General features: G+C 36.5%; 2 protein-coding genes across 3 annotated transcripts; one reads left to right on the top strand and one right to left on the bottom strand.

Moving 5' to 3' along the window:
- Window positions 1–1,559: 1,559 nt before the first annotated feature.
- LOC135073490 (uncharacterized) lies at window positions 1,560–10,121 on the bottom strand. The gene is made up of 5 exons (XM_063967675.1): window positions 10,087–10,121; window positions 4,029–4,146; window positions 3,689–3,842; window positions 2,119–2,314; window positions 1,560–1,710 (listed from the first exon to the last, which is right to left on the bottom strand). The coding sequence occupies exons 1-4, from the start codon at window positions 10,119–10,121 to the stop codon at window positions 2,286–2,288; spliced, it is 336 nt and encodes a 111-aa protein (XP_063823745.1). The 3' UTR covers window positions 1,560–1,710; window positions 2,119–2,285.
- Window positions 10,122–10,161: 40 nt separating this feature from the next.
- LOC135073274 (coiled-coil domain-containing protein 22) lies at window positions 10,162–15,936 on the top strand. Of its 2 annotated transcripts, none has more exons than XM_063967391.1 (8): window positions 10,162–10,341; window positions 10,467–10,638; window positions 10,730–11,003; window positions 11,173–11,363; window positions 13,854–14,081; window positions 14,381–14,520; window positions 14,854–15,019; window positions 15,686–15,936. In XM_063967391.1, exons 1-8 carry the CDS (start codon window positions 10,292–10,294, stop codon window positions 15,911–15,913), a joined length of 1,449 nt encoding a protein of 482 aa, XP_063823461.1. In that variant the 5' UTR covers window positions 10,162–10,291; the 3' UTR covers window positions 15,914–15,936. The 2 variants fall into 2 exon arrangements, with proteins under 2 accessions (XP_063823461.1, XP_063823460.1); XM_063967390.1 differs by having other exon boundaries at window positions 11,098–11,363.
- Window positions 15,937–20,821: the final 4,885 nt, after the last annotated feature.

Genomic DNA, 20,821 nt, shown 5'->3' with positions numbered 1-20,821 from the left:
GTTCTGAAGAACATCATTTTTCTGAATGTACTTCAAATAAAATAGCCAAATGCATAAACTGTCAAGGAGCTCATCTTGCGATTTCACGGGACTGTCCTGTCAAAAAACAAAAAATGGAAGATAAAAAAAATAAATTAACTTACGCTAATATGGTCTCCAGCAGTGCTGCGGCTACTAAGAGTAGCCCAGTTATCAAAAACTACATAAGCGAGTTTCCTCTACTGGCTGCTCCTAAAACTAACTTAAAATCTATTGCATCAAGGAAGCCACAAGCTAGCTCGGTTTCAACAGCGACCTCTTCCACTTCAACTAACTCGATGGAAGTTAAAGAAAAAGAACCACTTACCAATGAACAATTAATTGATGAAATATTAAACAATGATTTTATTCGCAAGGGCCTTGTAGGCGCCCTTGTCGCTATTGGCAACGAAACGAGGGCAGTCAATAGTTCTATTATACAGGAAATTCTTATAAAAAGTTTCAAAGGGCTTTAAATGGATAAAAGTTTCATAAGAATCTCTCAATTTAACGTCGAAGGTGTTATTAACAAAAAGCCATTACTTATAAAATTTTTGATTGATAATGATATTGATATATGTTTGTTAAACGAAACATGGTTAAAAGAAAACAGTTCTTTTCGTATTCATAATTACAATCTAGTTAGTAAAATAGGTAAAGAAAAAGAAGGCCGGGGTGGAGTCGCCATCCTAGTCAAAGACACTTTGAAATATTCAGTAATAGAGCTTCCCTTTTATGATTTTCTACAACCTGTAGCTATTAATCTGCGAACTGTCATAGGTAATTTAAGTATTCTATGTATATATTGTCCACCACCTAAAGAAAATAGATCAAGATTCAATGGTAGCAAACTGAAACAGATTATTAACTTACTACCTAAGCCACTTTTGCTATCAGGTGATATTAATGCTCACCACATCGCATTCGGCTGTGCTACTAGTAACGGTCGAGGTAATGAAGTTTACAATATATTTGACGAGAGCGACCTCTGTATCCTCAACTCAGGGGCGCCAACCACTGTTGGTAGATCTGTTCATAATCCTTCGGCTATTGATGTAACATGTGTCAGCCCTTCAGTAGCTCCATTATGTGATTGGAAAGTTTATGATGATCCAATGGGAAGTTATCACTATCCCACTATAACAGATATTCAGACTTCTGTTGATAAATATCAGATAGGTGAACCAGTACACAAATTTATTTACAATAAAGCTGATTGGTTTAAATTTCATACTGAAACAGAAAACATGGTAGGTAATATTAATTTAGATAATACAGATCCATTAAGAATTTATGACGATTTCTATAATCATTTGATTAATATTAGAGACAAATGTGTACCTAAAGTAGTCAAAACCTCTCCCAATTTAATGAAAAAGCCTGTACCTTGGTGGGATGATGAGTGTAATAGTGCAGTTAAAAAAAGTAAAGATGCTTTAAATTTTTATAGACGTAATCCAAGCATTGACAACTACATTGCGTATAAAAAATTAGATGCTGCTAAAAAACTAACTCTTAAGGAAAAAAAGAAAACAGGTTGGAAATCTTTATGTGAATCTTTTAATCGATATACTCCTGTTAGTACAGTATGGAACTATATGAAGAGGTTTAAGCGTGTTTCAATTCCTAAACTGCCGAAGAATGATGAATGGATTCCCTCTTTTTTTGAGAAATATTCCCCTGTATCTCCTCCTGAAAAAGAAGTAAATAATTCATTATTGCAAGCATATTTCTGTCAAATTGGTAACGAAAAAGCAGCTTTTTTATCTCAACATTTTTCTTGGGAAGAGTTTATGACTGCCTTGAAGTCTCGTAGGAACACTACACCTGGTTTAGACAATATTCCTTATGAACTTATTCGTCGCCTACATAGTAATGCCAAAAAACTTTTACTGTACATTTTTAATTTACTATGGCAAACACAGGTCATCCCAGACTCATGGAAGACTCAATGTGTCATCCCTATACTTAAACCAGATAAGCCTCCTGATGACTGTAACTCTTATCGACCAATTTCTCTGTCCTCATGTATAGGTAAAGTATTTGAGTGCATGTTAAAGACAAGATTAGATTATTATGTCGAATCAAATAATATCTTACCAAATGAACAATTCGGATTTAGGAAAGGCCGAAGTGCAGCAGAAAGTTTTACAGCATTGGTCTCAGACCTTAGGAATTCTCTTGACAGTCACTCTGCTACAGCTTGTGTCTTCCTTGATGTACAGGGCGCGTTCGATAACGTGGTCCCCTCAATTTTAATAGCCATCTTATGTGATATTGGAGTACCCGGGGTAGTCTGTAAATGGATTTTCAATTTTTTGTATAAAAGAATAATGTATATAAAATTTAATAACATTTTTCATGGACCCGGATATGTATATAAAGGCACAATGCAGGGCGCTACGATCTCGCCATTATTGTACAATTTATACACTAGTCAAATTAATAAGTATTTAACACAAAGGGATATAAAATTTTTACAATTTGCTGATGATTTATTAATTTATACTGTAAATAAAAATGTAAATACTGCTGTGCATAGTTTAAACCTAGCTTTAGTTGAAATTCATAATTTTTATTCTGGTAAATTAAAACTTGATATTAGTCCCAATAAGAGCGGCGTTATGTTATTCTCGAAAAAATATAATGAATGTAATTCTAATATTTATTATAATAATAATCCTCTTCCATGGATTCAGGAAAAAAAGTTTTTAGGAGTGTGTCTAGATAAAAAACTCACATTTGAAAGTCATATAAAGCTTCTCATTTGCAACTCTTCTAAGGCTTTAAACTTATTACGCTCACTAGCTGGTGTAACTTGGGGCTCTGATCCTAAGATTTTATCAATGTTATACAAGAGTTTAGTGCGTAGTCATTTTGACTATAGTACTTTAGCATATATGAATTGTAGCCCAACCCTATTAAAGAAATTAGATGTTATTCAGAATAAAGCACTTAGAATAATAACAGGAGCTATGTGTTCAACACCTATCAATGCTATGCAATGTGAAACATGCATTCCTCCTTTAGTACTGAGACGTATTCAACTAGCAGCAAATTTTTGTCTCAAACTAATAACTTCAACTAACAAACCAGTACTAGATAGAATCATGCCACCCTTATCTTCCCAAATATGCTCTACTCCTCCTCCTCCAATTACAGGTAATGAGTTAATATCTGGACGCACTCCGGGCTTACTAAGAATTGCATTGTATATTGATTCTCTCACTGTAAATATGTATAAAGATAAGCCATGGCCCATGTACAAAGTTAATTATGAAGATCTTGTTGTAAATAATTTCACCATTTTAAGGGAAAAGATCTCCAATCAAATTGATCTTAATAAATTTCTAAATAAGTCTTATTATAAAGTGTACACAGATGGTTCAAAGAAAGAGAACAGTGTAACCTCTGCATTTTATGATCCACAACTTAAACTTACTCAAAGTCATAAAATTGAAAGCCACTGTAGTATCTTTACTGCAGAAAGTTATGCTATCCTCTTAGCACTTAAACATATCTTTACATGTAATCCACCATCTGACAATATTATTATTCTAACTGACTCTAAAAGCGTATTACTAGCTCTGGAAAATAACTCTTGTAAATATAATTTGAATTATATAATTTATGATATTAAGAAATTAATTAATAACATATATAGACTTACTGGTAAGACACTGCTCTTCCTTTGGGTACCATCGCACCGTGGCATCAGGGGGAATGAAATTGTTGATCTGGCTGCAAGGAATGGCTTTGATGTTGACCATTCTACGTTGTTGAAGATACCTCACACTGACTATCAAGCCGCAATCAGTCAAGACCTGAAAAAGATATGGCATGAGTACTGGACTATTACTAGTATGGAAAAGGGAAAATGGTATGCTAAGATCCAAGGAAGCCCGCCCGCCAAACCTTGGTACCATCGGAGGAATGAGAATATAGATAACAGGAAGTTCATAACCATAATAAATAGGCTGAGATTTGGCCATTGCCACGCTCCCACTCACCTGAAGAGGCTTAACTTGATTCCGAGCGCTGAATGTACATATTGCAATGAAGAGCTTGCCGATATGGAACACATAATCCTGAAATGTAGAAGTTTTGGAATCCAGAGACTGGTCATGACTGGGCCTTCAATCTATTTGTGAACGTGTACCACAGTCGTTGGACGAACTCCTCAAGGATCCGAAACTTTTCAAACCCTTATATACTTTCGTGGTTTCAACTCTGGGAACTATTTGAGAAATTGAGAAGAGTAAGAACTAAGAAAATATCAGTGAATCACAGTGAATCAGTGAAGTGAAGTGTCAAACACAGTTGTCATGTGTCAAATTCAAACAAAAGTTCAACGGACTTCAAAGACTGGCTTAAAAGGGCATGCACCCAGAGCCGTGAAAAACTATATTAAAAAAAAAAAAAAGGCAATTTAGACTGATTTAGAAAAAGCGCGGGAAACGTCAAGCTAGGCGGTTGTCTCAATTTTTGCTTTTGCGATTTTTATAAATTATCTAGTAAATAGAGATCAGTTAAGTAGTGGAGTGTAGTATATTTATGTTTATCTTTCTATTTATTTATTAGTTAGTGATTTTGGCAGTGCTCTGGTAAGTTTTTACCTTTTTCTCTGGTTACATGAACGACCCAGACGAACCTGGGGGCTCCGTCCCCCAGGTTTCGTACAATGTCACTATAGCTAATAATTATTCAGCATTAGATACTGAAAGTTCATGCACGGATGGCTCCGAACATTCTCAAAATAAATCCAAACGTTTAAAACGGGCCTCTGCACCTAAGTATTGTAAACACTGTAATAAAAAGAGGAGACGTCATCATAAAAGCTCTACAGTTCCTTCGCTTGATGCATGTGAATGTCACTCGGAATCTCATTCCGACACGCTAATTCAGCCAAAACAACAACCAAACAATTTCAATGATACTACTGCTAAAAACTCTGTGCCAGTGTCAATCTCACCAAACTCACTTGATGTTGAGTTTGAGAACAATAATTTGAATTCTCAGCGTCTACCAATTGGTAGGAATCTTTACCAGGCATCTGATGTTTCTCCATATGTCATACACATACAAAAAGAACAGACAACTTCCAATCAAAATACTTCAATTCACCCGGTTTCTCTTGGTTTGTTTTTGAAAAAGCATGGTTTTAAAAACATAATAAATGGCAGTTTAAAACGTATAGGCAGAAATCGTGCAGCTATTTCCTTTTCTAATTATGAGGATGCCAATACATTCATAAGTAGCACTGTCTTGACCAATAATCACTACAAAGCGTTTATTCCAACATCCAATGTTACTCGCATGGGAGTAGTGAGGGGCATTCCAACCAGCTGGACTGATGAGGAAGTCATACAGAATATTACAGTCCCTATAGGTTGTGGCAACATTCTTAAAGTAAGGAGATTGAAAAGGAAAACTATTGGAAAAGACACAGTTGAATACATACCTATAGAGACTGTAGTTCTCACATTTGATGGACAAGTACTTCCAAAGAGAGTATTTATGTGTTACAATTCTCTGCCCGTGGACTTATACATTTTCCCCACTATACAATGTTACAAATGCTGCAAATATGGTCACATTAAATCACAGTGTAGATCTCTTCCCAAATGTTTTAAATGTGGTCATGACCACTCGGGTGACAGCTGTTCAGTTGATGAAGAGTTTGTTAAATGTTGTCTGTGTACAGGGTCTCACTTTGCAACTAGTAAAAAATGTCCTGAGTTTTTCCGCCAAAAGCAAATTAAAGAGACAATGGCTAAGAATTGTATTTCTTATTCTGAGGCTTTAAAATTACACCCTCCTCTTGGAAAGTCTTATGCTGATGCTTTGACAACAGTAGTCCCAGTTAACACAAATAGACCAGTTTTGAAAAATTCATCTGATAGTATACCCGGCAGGAGTTCATATAAAAAAACAGTATTTCTTAAGCCTAGATCCCCACCAGTAATTAGTCCTGGATATGATAAGGCCTCTCATGATGCTCTTACTAAAGACTTCAACATAAACTTTCCTTCATCTGGCACTGCTTATAAAGATTCAAGTAAAGACTCTTTACTGTCTGATATTATGTCTGTTAAAGAACTTATTATTACACTTATTAATTCATTGTCTCATTATAATTCAAACTTCACACCGCCCAACGTTGCCTCATCCCAAAACCCTGTAAGTGACAAAAATAATTATTCATTTGATAGTAATTTTATAAATAATAATGAATTCGGTGGTAATTCAATGGAATTGCCGCAGTATTTACAGTAAGAAATCTGATTTGTTCCATTTGATAAATAAATATGACCCGTTAGCCATTTCTCTTCAAGAGACTTGGCTTAAATCTAGTAGTAGTTTTAAGGTGGCAGGCTATGCCTGCATTAGAGAGGACCGTCTAGATGGATATGGCGGTGTTGCACTGCTGGTCAAGCATTCTTGGCCTTTTATACACATTCCTATTCCTGTTCATAATGATGATTATTCCATTATAGCAATCTCTGTAAATGGTATTTGTTTTGTTTCCATTTATATTCCACATCCATCCTCTATCATTTATGATGAAATTTTACTTAATATTTTACCGTCTCTTCCAAAACCAATTTTAATAATGGGAGATTTTAACGCCCAGCATGCTTCTTGGGGTAGTTCTTCCTCTAATTATTATGGTTCAAGAATCTTAGATTTCTTAGACATGAATAACTTATGCTTATTGAACTCTGGGGAACCTACACGTCGCACTGCTAGTTCTGAAGGATTCAGCGCTCCTGATCTATCCATATGTTCTCCTTCCTTAGCGTCATTTTTAACCTGGCACGCTCTTAGCTCTTCATATGGCAGTGATCATTATCCTTTATTTATTACTTTACCATTTTCTGACAAATCAATCCCAATCCGCCCCCCTCGATTGAAGTACCAATTGATTAATGCTGATTGGAAACTTTTTAAAGAAAAAGTGGAGGAAAGATTAGAGTCACTCCCTTCCTTGCAATTAGACAATCATAGCAATTGTGCTGATACTCTCACTCAAGTTTTAATTGACGTGGCGGACAATATTTTTCCCGTTAAAAAAAATCGTAGTAGATATATTCCTCCACCCCCATGGTGGGATGAAGAGTGCGCTGAAGCCATTAAAAAAAGAAAATTAGCTGAACGTGCGTACAGAGCATTTTCCTCTTCCGAAAACCTTGAAATTTTGTCCCAACTTATAAACAGCACCCGTAAGTTGTTTAAACAAAAAAAATGGGAAGGATGGAAATCATTCTGCACTTCGATATCACCAGACATTTCCCCATCTGAGGTATGGAAAAATATACGGAGATTTAGATCTTGTTTCCGAGAGAGTACTCCCTCGTTCATAGATAAATCAATTGCTGATAGCTTTCTAGATAAATTAGCGCCTCCTTCTGTGCCTCCTATAGATATAGTACATCATGATATAAACTATCCTATTTGTACTGAAAACCTGACAGATTTAAATGCTCCATTTACTTTTTCTGAATTAAAAGGCATTTTGTCGTACGTGAAAGACTCGGCTCCTGGTATTGATGGTATTCCTTATTCTTTTTTCATTAATTTAAGCGATTCTTGCCTTTCATATTTTCTATCAATAATTAATTCCATCATGATTAACGGGAATATACCTTCGTCATGGAAATCTCAAGAGGTAATACCAATCCTCAAACCGAACTCTCCTGTAGGTAACTCCTCTTCGTACCGGCCTATTGCTTTATCATCTGTTCTTCTCAAAATTGCAGAGCATTTAGTAAAAAATAGATTAGAATGGTATTTAGAAAGCAAAGGTGTATTAGCTTCCAGTCAATTTAGTTTTAGAAAAGGGAAGAGTACTATGGATAGTTTAGGAATTTTTACTACAGATATTCGCTTAGCCTTTACTAATAATCAATGTCTCCTCGCTGCCTTTCTTGATATCACAGCCGCTTACGATGGTGTTAATTTATCTATTCTTAAAAATAAACTTTTAAAGCTACAAGTACCGATTACCCTAATCAATTTCATTATTAGTATGTTATCAGAAAGATCTATTCACGTTACTACTCAAGATTCAACAGTCCTGACCCGAGTTCTTTGGAGAGGATTACCTCAGGGGTCTGTTTTAAGCCCATTGTTGTATAATGTATATACGTACGACCTTGAATCTGTTTTTATTAATAAAATTAATATTCTACAGTATGCTGATGACCTTCTTTTGTATGTTTCCGGTTATTCAGTAAGCGAATTATGTCATTGCTTAACGGCAGCTCTAAGTTCCCTTAAAATCTGGTTAGATAATAACTGTCTATCATTATCTGTCCCCAAAAGTTCTGTGGTTCTTTTTAGTAGAATGCGGATGCCACCTCCTGTTTTTGTCTACTATGATAATATCACTATCCAGGCTTGTAAGGAAGCAAAGTTTTTAGGAATAATTTTAGATGACAAACTATCAGGGGTTCCTCATTGTTATTATGTCACGGCCAAATGTGAGCGTTTATTGAATATTTTGCGCTGCCTCTCAGGGGTCTGGTGGGGTGCTCACCCTTCCTCGCTAAAACTTCTCTATAACGCTATAATACGTAGTGTTCTTGATTATGGAGCTTACTTCTTAGAACCTTGCAATCTAGTTGGTCTGAAAAAAATGGACAGTATCCAATCAAAGGCTCTCCGTATTATTTCTGGTACAATGAAATCTAGCCCCATTAATACTTTACAGGTTGAATGCACTGATCCCCCTCTTAGATTACGCCGTCAATTCTTATCGGACAAATTTTTATTTAGAGTTTTACAATATTCAAATCACCCTCTATTTTTAAAATTACAACTTTTATCTGATTCTATTGGAACATCTCCTTACTGGGCTCATAAAAATCTTCCCTGTTTAGTTTTAAGTTACCGTAAATTTATATCTTTTCAAGCTCCGACTCACAGAACTCCAAAATTTTCCATATTTTCTGCTAATTTTGAGTCTTTAGTTCTTTCCCCTGAAATAATATATGATTTAGATATCCCTAAAAATTCTCTTGACGCTAAATATAAATTTAACTTAATTATTGAAGATAATTGGGCCGATTGGCATCATATATATAGCGATGCATCCAAACACTCCAACGATGGTGTGGTCGGAGTAGGGCTTTTCCATCATCAGTATGGTATTCATGAAAAGGTCAGATTACCTCCTGAAACATCAGTTTTTACCGGGGAGTGCTGTGGAATTTATAAAGCCATAGAATATGTCCAAATTATGAAACTGAAAAAAACAGTAATTTTTGTAGATTCTAAAAGCGCTTTACAAGCCTTAGGAAAATTTCCCTTTAAATGCAATAGTCAATACCCAATTGTAATCCAATGCAGAGAGTTGCTTCATAGATGTTCTATTTTGGGGTACAAAATAATCTTCGCCTGGATTCCGAGTCATAGCCACATTTACGGTAATGAAAAGGCTGATAAATTTGCCAATGAAGCTGTTGTGAATGGTGATATGATTAGTTATAAAAATTACTGCCATGACCTTTTGTCCCTCCCTAAGTCCTACTTGCGTGAATCATGGGAATTGGATTGGGCGCACAGCAGTGCAACCAAAGGAAAATGGTACAAGCTCATTCAACCTACCATTCCTATAAAACCATGGTTTTTTAAAATGAAACTGGGAAAGATTTCTACCTCTAATATTATCCGTATGAGAATTGGCCATGCTTGTATACCTACGCATCTTTTTAGACTTAAAATTGTGAATTCTGATTTGTGTGAGTGTGGTACTGGCACAGGTGACTTAAATCATCTGTTTTTCACTTGTCCATTACATGACCGATCCTCTTTCATCGAATCCCTTAAATCTTTAAAAGTACCATTTCCTACTTCCATAGCCTGCCTCCTAAATATGCATGATAATATTGATATTTATAATACCCTTTCCGTATATATGAATAATAATAACATTAAAATTTAATTTTTATGTACATATCCTGATTATAATATTTTGTTCTCTCCTTTACTTTCCTGATCCTTTGCACCTTTTTTTTCCGTTTTCCTTTTTTTACTTTCCTATACGTTTCCCTACCTTTACCTTACCTCGTCGTGGCTGACGCACAAGCCGTGCATGCCATAATAGGAAAAAAAAAAAAAAAAAAAAATAGACTGATTTAGACGTCAACATTTCAATTGAATTTTTTCATTAAAAAAATCTTTTTAATATTTTTATCAGTCCCAGCAGTGGTTTGGTACTACTTTAATGTGATTTATTTATTTAAATTTGTGCAATACAACATTGAACATTATGGAGGAAGTCGATTCAATAATTCTCCATTTTCTTCGTCAGTTAAACATGTAAGTTAGTTATTTTTAATATTCTGGAACAAATACGCCATAATATCCATATTAATTTATTTGATAATACCAGTGGCTAGTACAAGCTTTATAGAAATATGTACCTATCTGCTTTAACCTTCCAGAAATATTGGGGAAGAAAACAAAAGTATATGTGAACTTCCTGTTGAAATTATAATTGAATCTGCTTCAAGATGTTTAAGTGAAATAAATCATAACTTAAAAATACCAACGAAATTACCATCTGGTATATCACACAGGATAGAAGTTGCATCGCAAATTGCATCCATTTGCAAGGTAATGTATTATTAGTGACTCACCAAGACCTTTGAATCATCTGCACAGAATATATTTTCAATGAATACAAAACATATTTTCCAACTTCTAGGACTTAGGATACAAAAATGAGGTTGGGTATCAGACATTCTTGTACTCCAATGAAGCTGATTTAAGGCAAGTGTTTATGTTCCTAATAGAAAGATTACCCAATGAAGGCACACAGACTTCGACCAGAACTGCATCCACTAACAAGAAACAATTATTTTTACAAGAAATCAGTAATAAAATTAATGAAGAGCTAAATACTATTTGGATACCACCATGTTGTAATGTTAATACTCAAAAATCTATTGGAGACTCCATAGCTTGCAATAATACCTCAGGTATGTTTTATGTTTAATTTTGTTTATATCATAGAATATTTAACTATTGTCTGATAAATCACCTAATTTATTTATAATTTATTTTTTTATTTAGACCAACAAATTAAAAAGTATGGTGATATAGAGGTCAATGAAGAACATTTAATGAAAAGTCTTTTTAAAATTAAAGAAAAGTATTTGAACACTGAAACCAAATGTGAACTACGGGAAACTGATCCTGACCCTTCAAAAGAAGCCAATGTCGAAGATTATGAAATACATAAAAGCCTCAAAGAACTTCAGGAAGAAGTTATTGTTTTACGTCAAAAACTAGACACTTTGGAAAGTGATCGAAATGTTATGGATGTTGAATATTCACAGGTTAGTTAAATTTTTGTATCATATTTCATATTGATCATTTAAAGTTTTAAGGTGAATTATCGGAGGCGCACACAAGTAGCAAGGAGAGGTTTTAGCATTAACCCTGTGATTGGCCCTAAATTCCTTAACTTAAAAATGGATTGATTCAATTTATCATACATAAGAGAATATTAAAGCAAATCATCTATTTGTATTTACTTTAATACACTGTACATAACACATCTGTCCCATTCAATGATACCTAAATCATCTTTAGCCAAAGACATGAAAATCAATTACTACAAGGATAAATTTGCACTAAACTACAAAAATAACAAAGCTACCTGGGAAGCTGTAAAAGATCTATGCCATATTAAAAAGAATAAATCGGATGCGACAGCTCTTCTCAGCACTTTGCCCACACCACTAGCATCATTGAACTCGGTAAATAACTACTTCACCACAATTGGCAGTGAACTAGCCAAGAACATAATAAGTAATACTGACACCTCAAAACTTAATAGCGGTAGAACATACAGTTCCTCAAAAAGCGTAAACTCCATGACTCTTTTACCAACAGATTCAATCGAGGTGGACAAAATTATTCGAAATATGAGGAAGAACAGCGCTCCTGGAATAGACAATATACCACCTGCTGTGCTCTTTAACTCCCACACCATTTTGTGCTCAATGATAGCGCATTTGTGTAATCTTAGCTTCGCCACTGGCATATTTCCAACAGCCTTTAAGAAGGCTGTTGTTGTTCCAATTCACAAAGATGGAGCTGTGGATGAAGTGTCAAACTATCGGCCTATCTCGCTCCTCAGTACGATAGGTAAAGTAATTGAGAAAGTTGTCAACAACCGCCTAACCAACTACCTAGAGTCTAACCTCCTTTTGTCGTCTAATCAATATGGCTTTAGGTCGGGTAAAAACACAGAAGATGCCGTTTCCTGCCTGGTGAACAAAGTAACTGAACAATTAGACAAGGGACACAAGTGCGCTGCCGTATTTCTAGACCTTAAGAAGGCTTTTGATACTGTGTCCATACCGATACTTTTAAACAAACTGGAAGGGATGGGGGTTCGTGGAGTTGTACTTGACTGGTTTTGTAGTTATTTGACGAATAGGAGCCAAGTTGTCAAAATCAGTCAACAGTATAGTGATAGCTCTCCGACTACATATGGCATTCCACAAGGCAGCACGCTCGGACCAACTTTATTTCTGGTATACGTGAACGATTTGTGTGAATTGAACTTGAGAAATGGGTGCACGCTTTCTTTTGCAGATGACACGGCCTTAGTTTTCAGAGGTGAATCATGGCAAGACGTGCAAAGAAGCGCAGAAAAGGGACTGCAAAAGGTGACAGAATGGCTTAATAACAACTTGCTCACTCTGAACATTAAGAAAACAAAATATATCTGCTTCAGAATAAACAACAAAACAACGCAGCCCTCACATTTCAGTATCAGGGCTCACTCCAACTGTTGCTCTGGGAACGGCGGTATCGGCGCTGGCTGCGACTGTACTTCGCTAATCCAAACAGACTCTCACAAGTACCTTGGTGTCGTAGTTGACCAAAATCTTAACTGGCAATCACAAATTTCAGCGCTAAGTAAAAAAATAAGGAGGCTTTTGCACATATTTAGGAACCTGAGAGATGCTGCTGACCAAGAACTAGTCACACAAGTCTATTACGCCTTGTGTCAATCCGTGCTGACGTACTGCATCTCAATTTGGGGCGGTGCAGCTGTCACTCATCTTATGGAAGTGGAAAGGGCACAAAGAGCAGTCATTAAAGTCATGCTTCATAAGCCAAGAAGATACCCATCCGACCTACTTTATGAGGAAGCGAAACTATTAACGGTCCGGCAACTGTATATTATATCTTCAGTGCTTCGCCATCACCGTAACATTGATCCCCAAAAATTGCCAAAGGGCAAGAGGAGAGTTCGCACCACGGTACAATCCTGTAACACACATTTCGCACAACGACAAATAACCCATATGGGTTCATACCTGTACCGACATTTTAATGATTTGAACCCGATTTTTAACATGAATCGCAAGCAGTTGAAATCATTTATGACCACAGCCCTGCTGGGGCTTGATCATACCGCAACGGAACAACTGCTAATAATCCAAAAATAATAACCTTGAGCAGTGACATCGCTTGCTAGACCGCTTACATATACCTAGCACCCACACACACAAACACACTCACACACATAATCACCAACATAAACCTCAAAAATTCTTTAGTATTAATTATTTAGCTAATAGTTACAAGTAATCAGTAGGTATGTAATATAATTAAGATTTTATGCAGAGCCCATAGTAGTATTAGAGGTGGAGGGTTGGCAACCTGAGATACAGGATCTTTCCTAGTTCAGGTGTCAACCCGCCATAATCGGTAAAATGTTCCTTTTAATCAGTCATGTACCTTATTTGTAAGATTATGGTGAGAATAAAGATATTTTATTATTATTATTATTATTTATTATCTTACAGGTTCAAAAATCATGTGAGAAAGTTGAAACTGAAATGAAAAATGTGCAAAATATTTTAGAAAGTATTGGAATCAATGATATTGAAAATACTGATTCTGTTAATAATGTTATAGAGAAAGTTCAAAATAATATTTGTAGTCTGCATAAGAAGAGTGAAGAACTTACTTCAAAGAATTTATCTCTGAAGGTTGATATAGACAAAATTAATAAGAGTATGACTACATCAGAGGTAAGTGACTTGCTTTGTAATTGAAATAATTTAAATAGTTACTTTAAGTTTGTTTTTTTTAAATATGTAGTCCTTCCTTTTTTGCATAAAAAGCAAATCAATGCCCACTTTAATTTAATAGTTTGGGTAGATAAATTGCCAGGCTGAAATCAAAATCAAAAATATTTTATTTAGTCTAGACCAATATTATGGCACTTATGAATACAATGCCTATCACATAATTTGCTGTAGCTAATAATTTCTGGAACAACAGGAAACTAATTCAAGCAAATTCAAATGTATTATTCAATCATTTTCAGTCAGAGAGAACTAAATGCAAGAAAGTGTTGTTGAATCTAAAGGAAGAAGCAAAAGCTATTAAAGATGAATATCAACACAATGAAGAGATAAGAAATCAGTTAAAGAAAAGCTATGAAAAATGCAAAGGAGGAAACAAAAGGTAAAAAACATACCTATTAGCATCAAAGGAGTCACATCCTACTAATATTATAAATGCGAAAGTTTGTATGGATGTCTGAATGTTTGTTGCTCTTTCACGCAAAAACTACTGAACGGATTTTGATGAAAATTTACAGTATTATTGTTTATAACCCAGAATAACATAATAATATAGGCTTTAATTTATTATGACAATCTCTGACAAACAAAATTTCACGCGGGTGAAGCCGCGGGCAAAAGCTAGTATTACATAATTGAGCTACAATATTATTTGGTTTCTTATATTGTATTATCGCGCTTATATCAGTAATTAGTCTTTTGATTACCTTTTCAGGTCCATATATACAAAGAGAATATTAGAAATAATTAGTAATGTTGATAAACAAAACATGGAAATAAAAAAGATTCTCGAAGATACCAGGCAACTTCAAAAAGAAATCAATTCACTTGAAGGTCAATTGGATAGATGTTTCTCTATCGCAGATGAAACATTGTTCAGGGTGAGAACATTATTTTGTTATGTACTTATGTAAAAATATTTGAATTTAGTAACTGTGAAGCAGCCCCGAGACGATCAATTGCGATTGTCAATGTATTTACGTTCCAATTGACGGAAACGATTGTCAATTGCTCAGCGAAACGATCAATATTAGCTTCAATGACCCTGTCGATTGGGCTTCAATTAAAATTATCATCAATTTGCTTCAATTACGTAAATTCAATTGACAATCGCTTCAATGCCTTTTGTAAACGATCAATGTCAATTGACAATCACGTAGAATTGACAATCGCGATTGATCGTCTCGGGGCCACTTAAGCATTTAGACTTGCTACTACACTTTTATGTTACTTTACTTTCTTTTTATTTATTTATTCAGTTATTTTATCAATCAATGGTGTTGTTACATCTGGGTCTGGTTTGGGTGGGTGCGACATCGCGCCGTTTTGGTTTGCATGCTAGTTATTAATCGTTAGAAATGAAAAAACGAAATTAAGATTGATGGGCAGCGCGCCGGCTAAAATAAATTCGAGTAAAGCCGAGAAAATATTGAAATAGTTTGATTTAATGCAATCATGGGCGTATAGATACGCCAATGAATGCAATTTCGAGTGCGAACCCCACATCCGCCAATGTGACTAACTAGTTAATCATTTCTATTTTTCAGGATGCGAAAAAAGATGACCAAGCAAAGAAAGCATACAAACTGTTAGCCTTATTACATTCCGAATGTAGTACAATTGTATCGCTAGTTAACGACACTGGTACAATTGCACGGGAAATAGTGGATTTGGAAGATAATATTAAAACAGAAAAGGCCAAGAAAGCTGAAGACACCCTAAAGAAAATTCACCTTGATCTGACAAAAATGCAACAGGAGTCTGTTTTAACTTAAATATATCCAATTAGACATTTAAACATTTGTGTATATTTCTTTATGTATCATACAGGGTGTCCCGTAAAGAGCGTGCCCAACTTATGGAAATGATAATGGATGAGTGATGACCATCTAAACAATTTTTTTAAGTACCATCACCATGGGCGTAGCCACGGTGGGGCAGGGTGGGGCACAGCGACAAAGCCCCATCGCCAGCTAAAACGCAACGGACTACTCTAACAGGAGACCGGCTCTGGCCGCGTGAGGAGAAATGTCCCACGAACGACGGCCATAGCCGCAACGATGAATGAGGAGGCCGCCCAGCATGATCCACCTCGCGACTTTATCTGGTCGATGCACTCGGCCAGACAGCAGGTAGATCTAGCCCAACTGGGCATAATGGATAACCTCCGTTTCAAGCCAAGCCAGTCCTCGGCGAAGCTTTTCGTCCTGTTTGTCTCGAACGTCGAGGAGAAAGCGGATAAGTAACTGGCGACCGCTCTACGGGAGATGCCGGAGTTCAATCGCGACGTGGTCAGCATGAGGCGGCCAATTAAGTCCGAGGACCTCCGCCTCTCGGGTCTCGATGACCACCGGGGCGTTGTAGGTCTCTGCAGCAATCGCGGCCAAGACAAACTGTCCTCTCGGCAATTCAGTGGGAAAAATTTATGAAGCGAGAGATAGAGAACCCGCAGCGTAATAGGGTGGGCCTCGGTGCAGGTAACACTGCTCAAACCGAGCATCACCAGAACCATCTTGTATGTGTCGCCTGTAGGGGCACTGGCCATACGGCCTTCAAGTGTACCGCAGGCATTGACCGCAGTGGATTCTGCATCCGCTGCGGAGAGGAGAGCCATAATATGGCAGCGTATGTGCGTAGCGGCAGCCGCCGTAAAAGCCGCAGCCGGTGCCACGAAATGGCATGGTGGCTAGCCTCACGGAGATGGACACGGGGGCAGCCGCCCCCGTTTCAGTTTTAACGTTGAGGTCCGAAGCTTGTTTCTGAGAGCCAGAGGGACCCGACTGGTTTTTAGTGGGTAGGCAGGGAGAGCTGAGCAAATGAGCAGATATTTGTCTTATTCTTCTTATTCGTCTTGAAAAATATTGTGGATTTTAAAAAAATTATATCTCTTAAATGTTGATACTTTTATTATTATTTTTTATATTCTATCATCTCCTTAAGTTTGGTACGCTCTTTTTGGAACACCCAGTATATATTAAATCATGATGACAAAATATTTCGTGATTCTAGATCGATGGTTTTCGCGAATGAAAAATCCGCCAGATGGCAATACGTAGACGCGAGGTCCAAATGCTGCATGATTGGTTATTTTTGACATGACATTGACAGATATGTCAAAATCCACCAATCACGCAGCAGTCAGACCCCACATCCACGTCCCGCCATCTAGCGGATCTTTCATTCGCGAAAACCCTCATAATTTCTCGGTAATATTGTTAGATCTTAGAGCTAGAGCACAGGCATGGATCCACTATTGTGCGTGTGGTTTGTGGGCAAGCCCTCTCCTAAATTGAAGCTGTAACATAAAAATTGAAATATTTTTTTCACATTGGGCATTCTGGATATGTGCCTAGGCTAGGACCCCACGAGAGGAGTCCCGCCACCTGCGTTTAAAAATTACAGTGTGAGTCACGATAAAGTGTACATATGAAAATAGGTGAAACTAGACCTTTTTTTATCGACAAAAAAGAGGTCAATTTTTTTATTTTTTATAGAATTTTTTTTCTTCCAATTACTTATTGTAAAGAAAACGTAATAACTTTTAAAGTAAGGGCCCGTTTATATGGGATGCTGAGAGGCCGCGCGGCGGCCGGGCGATAGCGTTATTTGGTACACCTCGTGGCCACCGCGTACGCGTTTTTAAGAGTCGACTGTTATAGTAAAATAAGCTCTTCAGTAACTACATTTAAAGTTGAAATTAATTTATCAAAGAATCCCTTGACTGCGAAGTGAGCGGCGCGCGCCAGAAAACTCGAGCAACTGAGATCGATCGGCGCGGCGGCTGCGCGGCCGCTACGCTATGGAGAGACGCGGGGGCGCATCATCCAGAAGGCGACCCGCGCGGCCGCCGCACGGGGTGGTTGTCCAAAAGAATTTTAATCTTTTGACCTACGTAATAGAGTTAAAATTTTCTATGAACGAAATCTAGTAACTAGTCTAACGAAAGTCTAGTGAAAGTTTTTGCGTCGTCTAACTGCAGCATAAGGGGTATATCCTGATAAAATAAAAAGAGTAATAATGCTAAATAACAGGCAATACTAAAAAATACATAAAATACTTAGAAAATGGCAACAAATAATAAAAAATGTTACTTTTTAAGAAAAATCTGCATTTTAATTCGTGTTTTTTTGGTTATTTGATATTTTTTTCCAAATAATGCCCCCATAACAGGTGGGTTTTATTACTTTGTGTTATTTTTTATCGTATTACCTTTGTAAAACCAAAAATTCCATGTCTCTATCCCTATCACAACGTTTGCAATGATCGTTCGAACTAAGCCTCTCCGGGCGCGCCATTCAACGCTTCGTTAACAAAGTTAGATTTCAAATAAAAACAAAAGATTTCGAAGTAAAATAAGCATTTTAGTTAAAATTAAAATTGTCTCTACCTGTAGCGGAGAATAATGTAGTGGCATGGCAGGCCTCTGTTCAAACGATCATAGCAAATGTTGTGATAGGGATAGAGACATGCGATTTTTGGTTTTACAAAGGTTATACGATAGAGAATAATACAAAGTAATAAAAACGACCTATTATGGGGCCATTTTTTGGAGAAAGGACAATGGGCAAAATGGTACCCAGCTCCAATAGATATGCTTCTAGTGTCATTTGAAAGGTCTTACCAAGACGAACAACTTTTACTACGGCCACCAGCCTCAGATCTGGTTGTGTTCGAAGATAAACATACTTTTTTGCAAAATGGTACCCGGCTCCAATAGTTATGTTTGTAGTGTCATTTGAAAGTCTTACCAAGACGAACAATATTTACTATGGCCACCAGCCTCAGATCTGGTTGCGTTAGAAGATAAACATACTTTTTGTGTAACCGAAGTATCATACGTGTCCATCGTATGGTACTTAGGTTATGCGAGGCATGAAGGGTTTACTGCTCCAACATCCTTCCTTAACTCTATAATTTTTGATAGGGATAATTGTGAAATAAATATATTTGAAGAACTACTACCCCCTTTAATCATAAAAAGTTATAATACCTAGGATGAATCTTGGATTAAAATGACATTTCCATGCCAAATGACAATTTTAGCCAGAGTTCAACTAGGTTGTAACTTTTATTAATAAAGGGGTTGGAGTTATATTACTTCTTAAAGGTTTTATTATGGGTTGCTAAAGCGAATAAACCCACAAGACCCAATAAGTCACAAGATGGACCGACGACCTCATAAAGGTAGCGGGAAGGCGCTGGATGCAGGCCGCCACCAACCGGCCATTGTGGAAGTCATTGGAGGAGGCCTATGTTCAACTGGACGTCCTATGGCTAAAATGATCACGATGATGATGATGATGATGAAAGCGAATAAAGGGCTAATAGCTAAGGTAGTTCGTCGTAAGTATAATCCTTTCCTTTTCAATGCTTCTTTTAGTTATATTAATAGACTAGCGGCCGCCCGCAACTTCGTGCGCGTGGATCTCGTTTTACCCCCCCCCCCCCCCCCTTCATCTATCTTACGCGGTTCAGATTTTTTCATACAAATGTTTTTTCCCGCTAACTCCCGTTCCCGTGAGATTTTTGCAATATCCTGTTGTAACTAAGCTTTAAGTTTACTAAGGTACCTGCATGCCAAATTTCAAGAGTCTATCTTACGCGGTTTAAATTTTTTCATACAAATGTTTTTTCCCGCTAACTCCCGTTCCCGTGGGAATTCTGCAATATCCTATTGCAACTAAGCTTTGAGTTTACTAAGGTACCTGCATGCCAAATTTCAAGAGTCTATCTTACGCGGTTTAAATTTTTTCATACAAATGTTTTTTCCCGCTAACTCCCGTTCCCGTGGGAATTCTGCAATATCCTATTGCAACTAAGCTTTGAGTTTACTATGGTACCTGCATGCCAAATTTCAAGAGTATATCTTACGCGGTTTAGATTTTTTCATACAAATGTTTTTTCCCACTAACTCCCGTTCCCATGGAAATTTTGCAATATCCTGTTGTAACTAAGCTTTAAGTTTAATAAGGTACCTGCATGCCAAATTTCAAGCGTCTAACTTAAGCGGTTTAGATTTTTCGTACAAAAGGATTTTCCCGCTAATTCCCGTTCCCGTGGGAATTCCTAAGTATCCTATAACCTGCCCAGGAGTATGAAGAATAATTGTACCAAGTTTCGTTAAAATCCGTCAAGTGGTTTTTGTTTCTATAAGGAACATACAGACAGACAGACAGACAAAAAATTTACTGATTGCATTTTTGGCATCAGTATCGATCACTAATCACCCCCTGATAGTTATTTTGAAAATATATTTCATGTACAGAATTGACCTCTCTACAGATTTATTATAAGTATAGATTGTAGTCATAATACATACTCGTATACATGGATGATTTTGTTTTCTTTCATTATAATACTTAGTGAAATTACTGCTTTCAAAACGTGAATTAGAACTGGCCCCATAGCAGACATTTTTCTACATCTAAAGGCCTTTTGAAATATATATTGGTTATGGCTATTGGAGCGGGTACCACTTTCCATACATTTGTGCCCATCATCCTTTATCAAATAACCAAAAAAACACGAATTTATAAGCAATTTTTTTTCAAAAAGTATCATTTTTTATTATTTGTTGTCAGTTTTTGACTATTTTATGTATTTTTTTAGTATTGCCTGTTATTTAGCTTTATTACTGTTTTTATTTTATCAGGATATACCTCTTAGTTTAAAAGTTATTACGT

This window comes from Ostrinia nubilalis, chromosome 7 (assembly GCF_963855985.1).
Source record: "Ostrinia nubilalis chromosome 7, ilOstNubi1.1, whole genome shotgun sequence".
Taxonomy (NCBI): Eukaryota; Metazoa; Arthropoda; class Insecta; order Lepidoptera; family Crambidae; genus Ostrinia; species Ostrinia nubilalis.
This window is presented reverse-complemented; position numbering and strand designations above follow the sequence as displayed.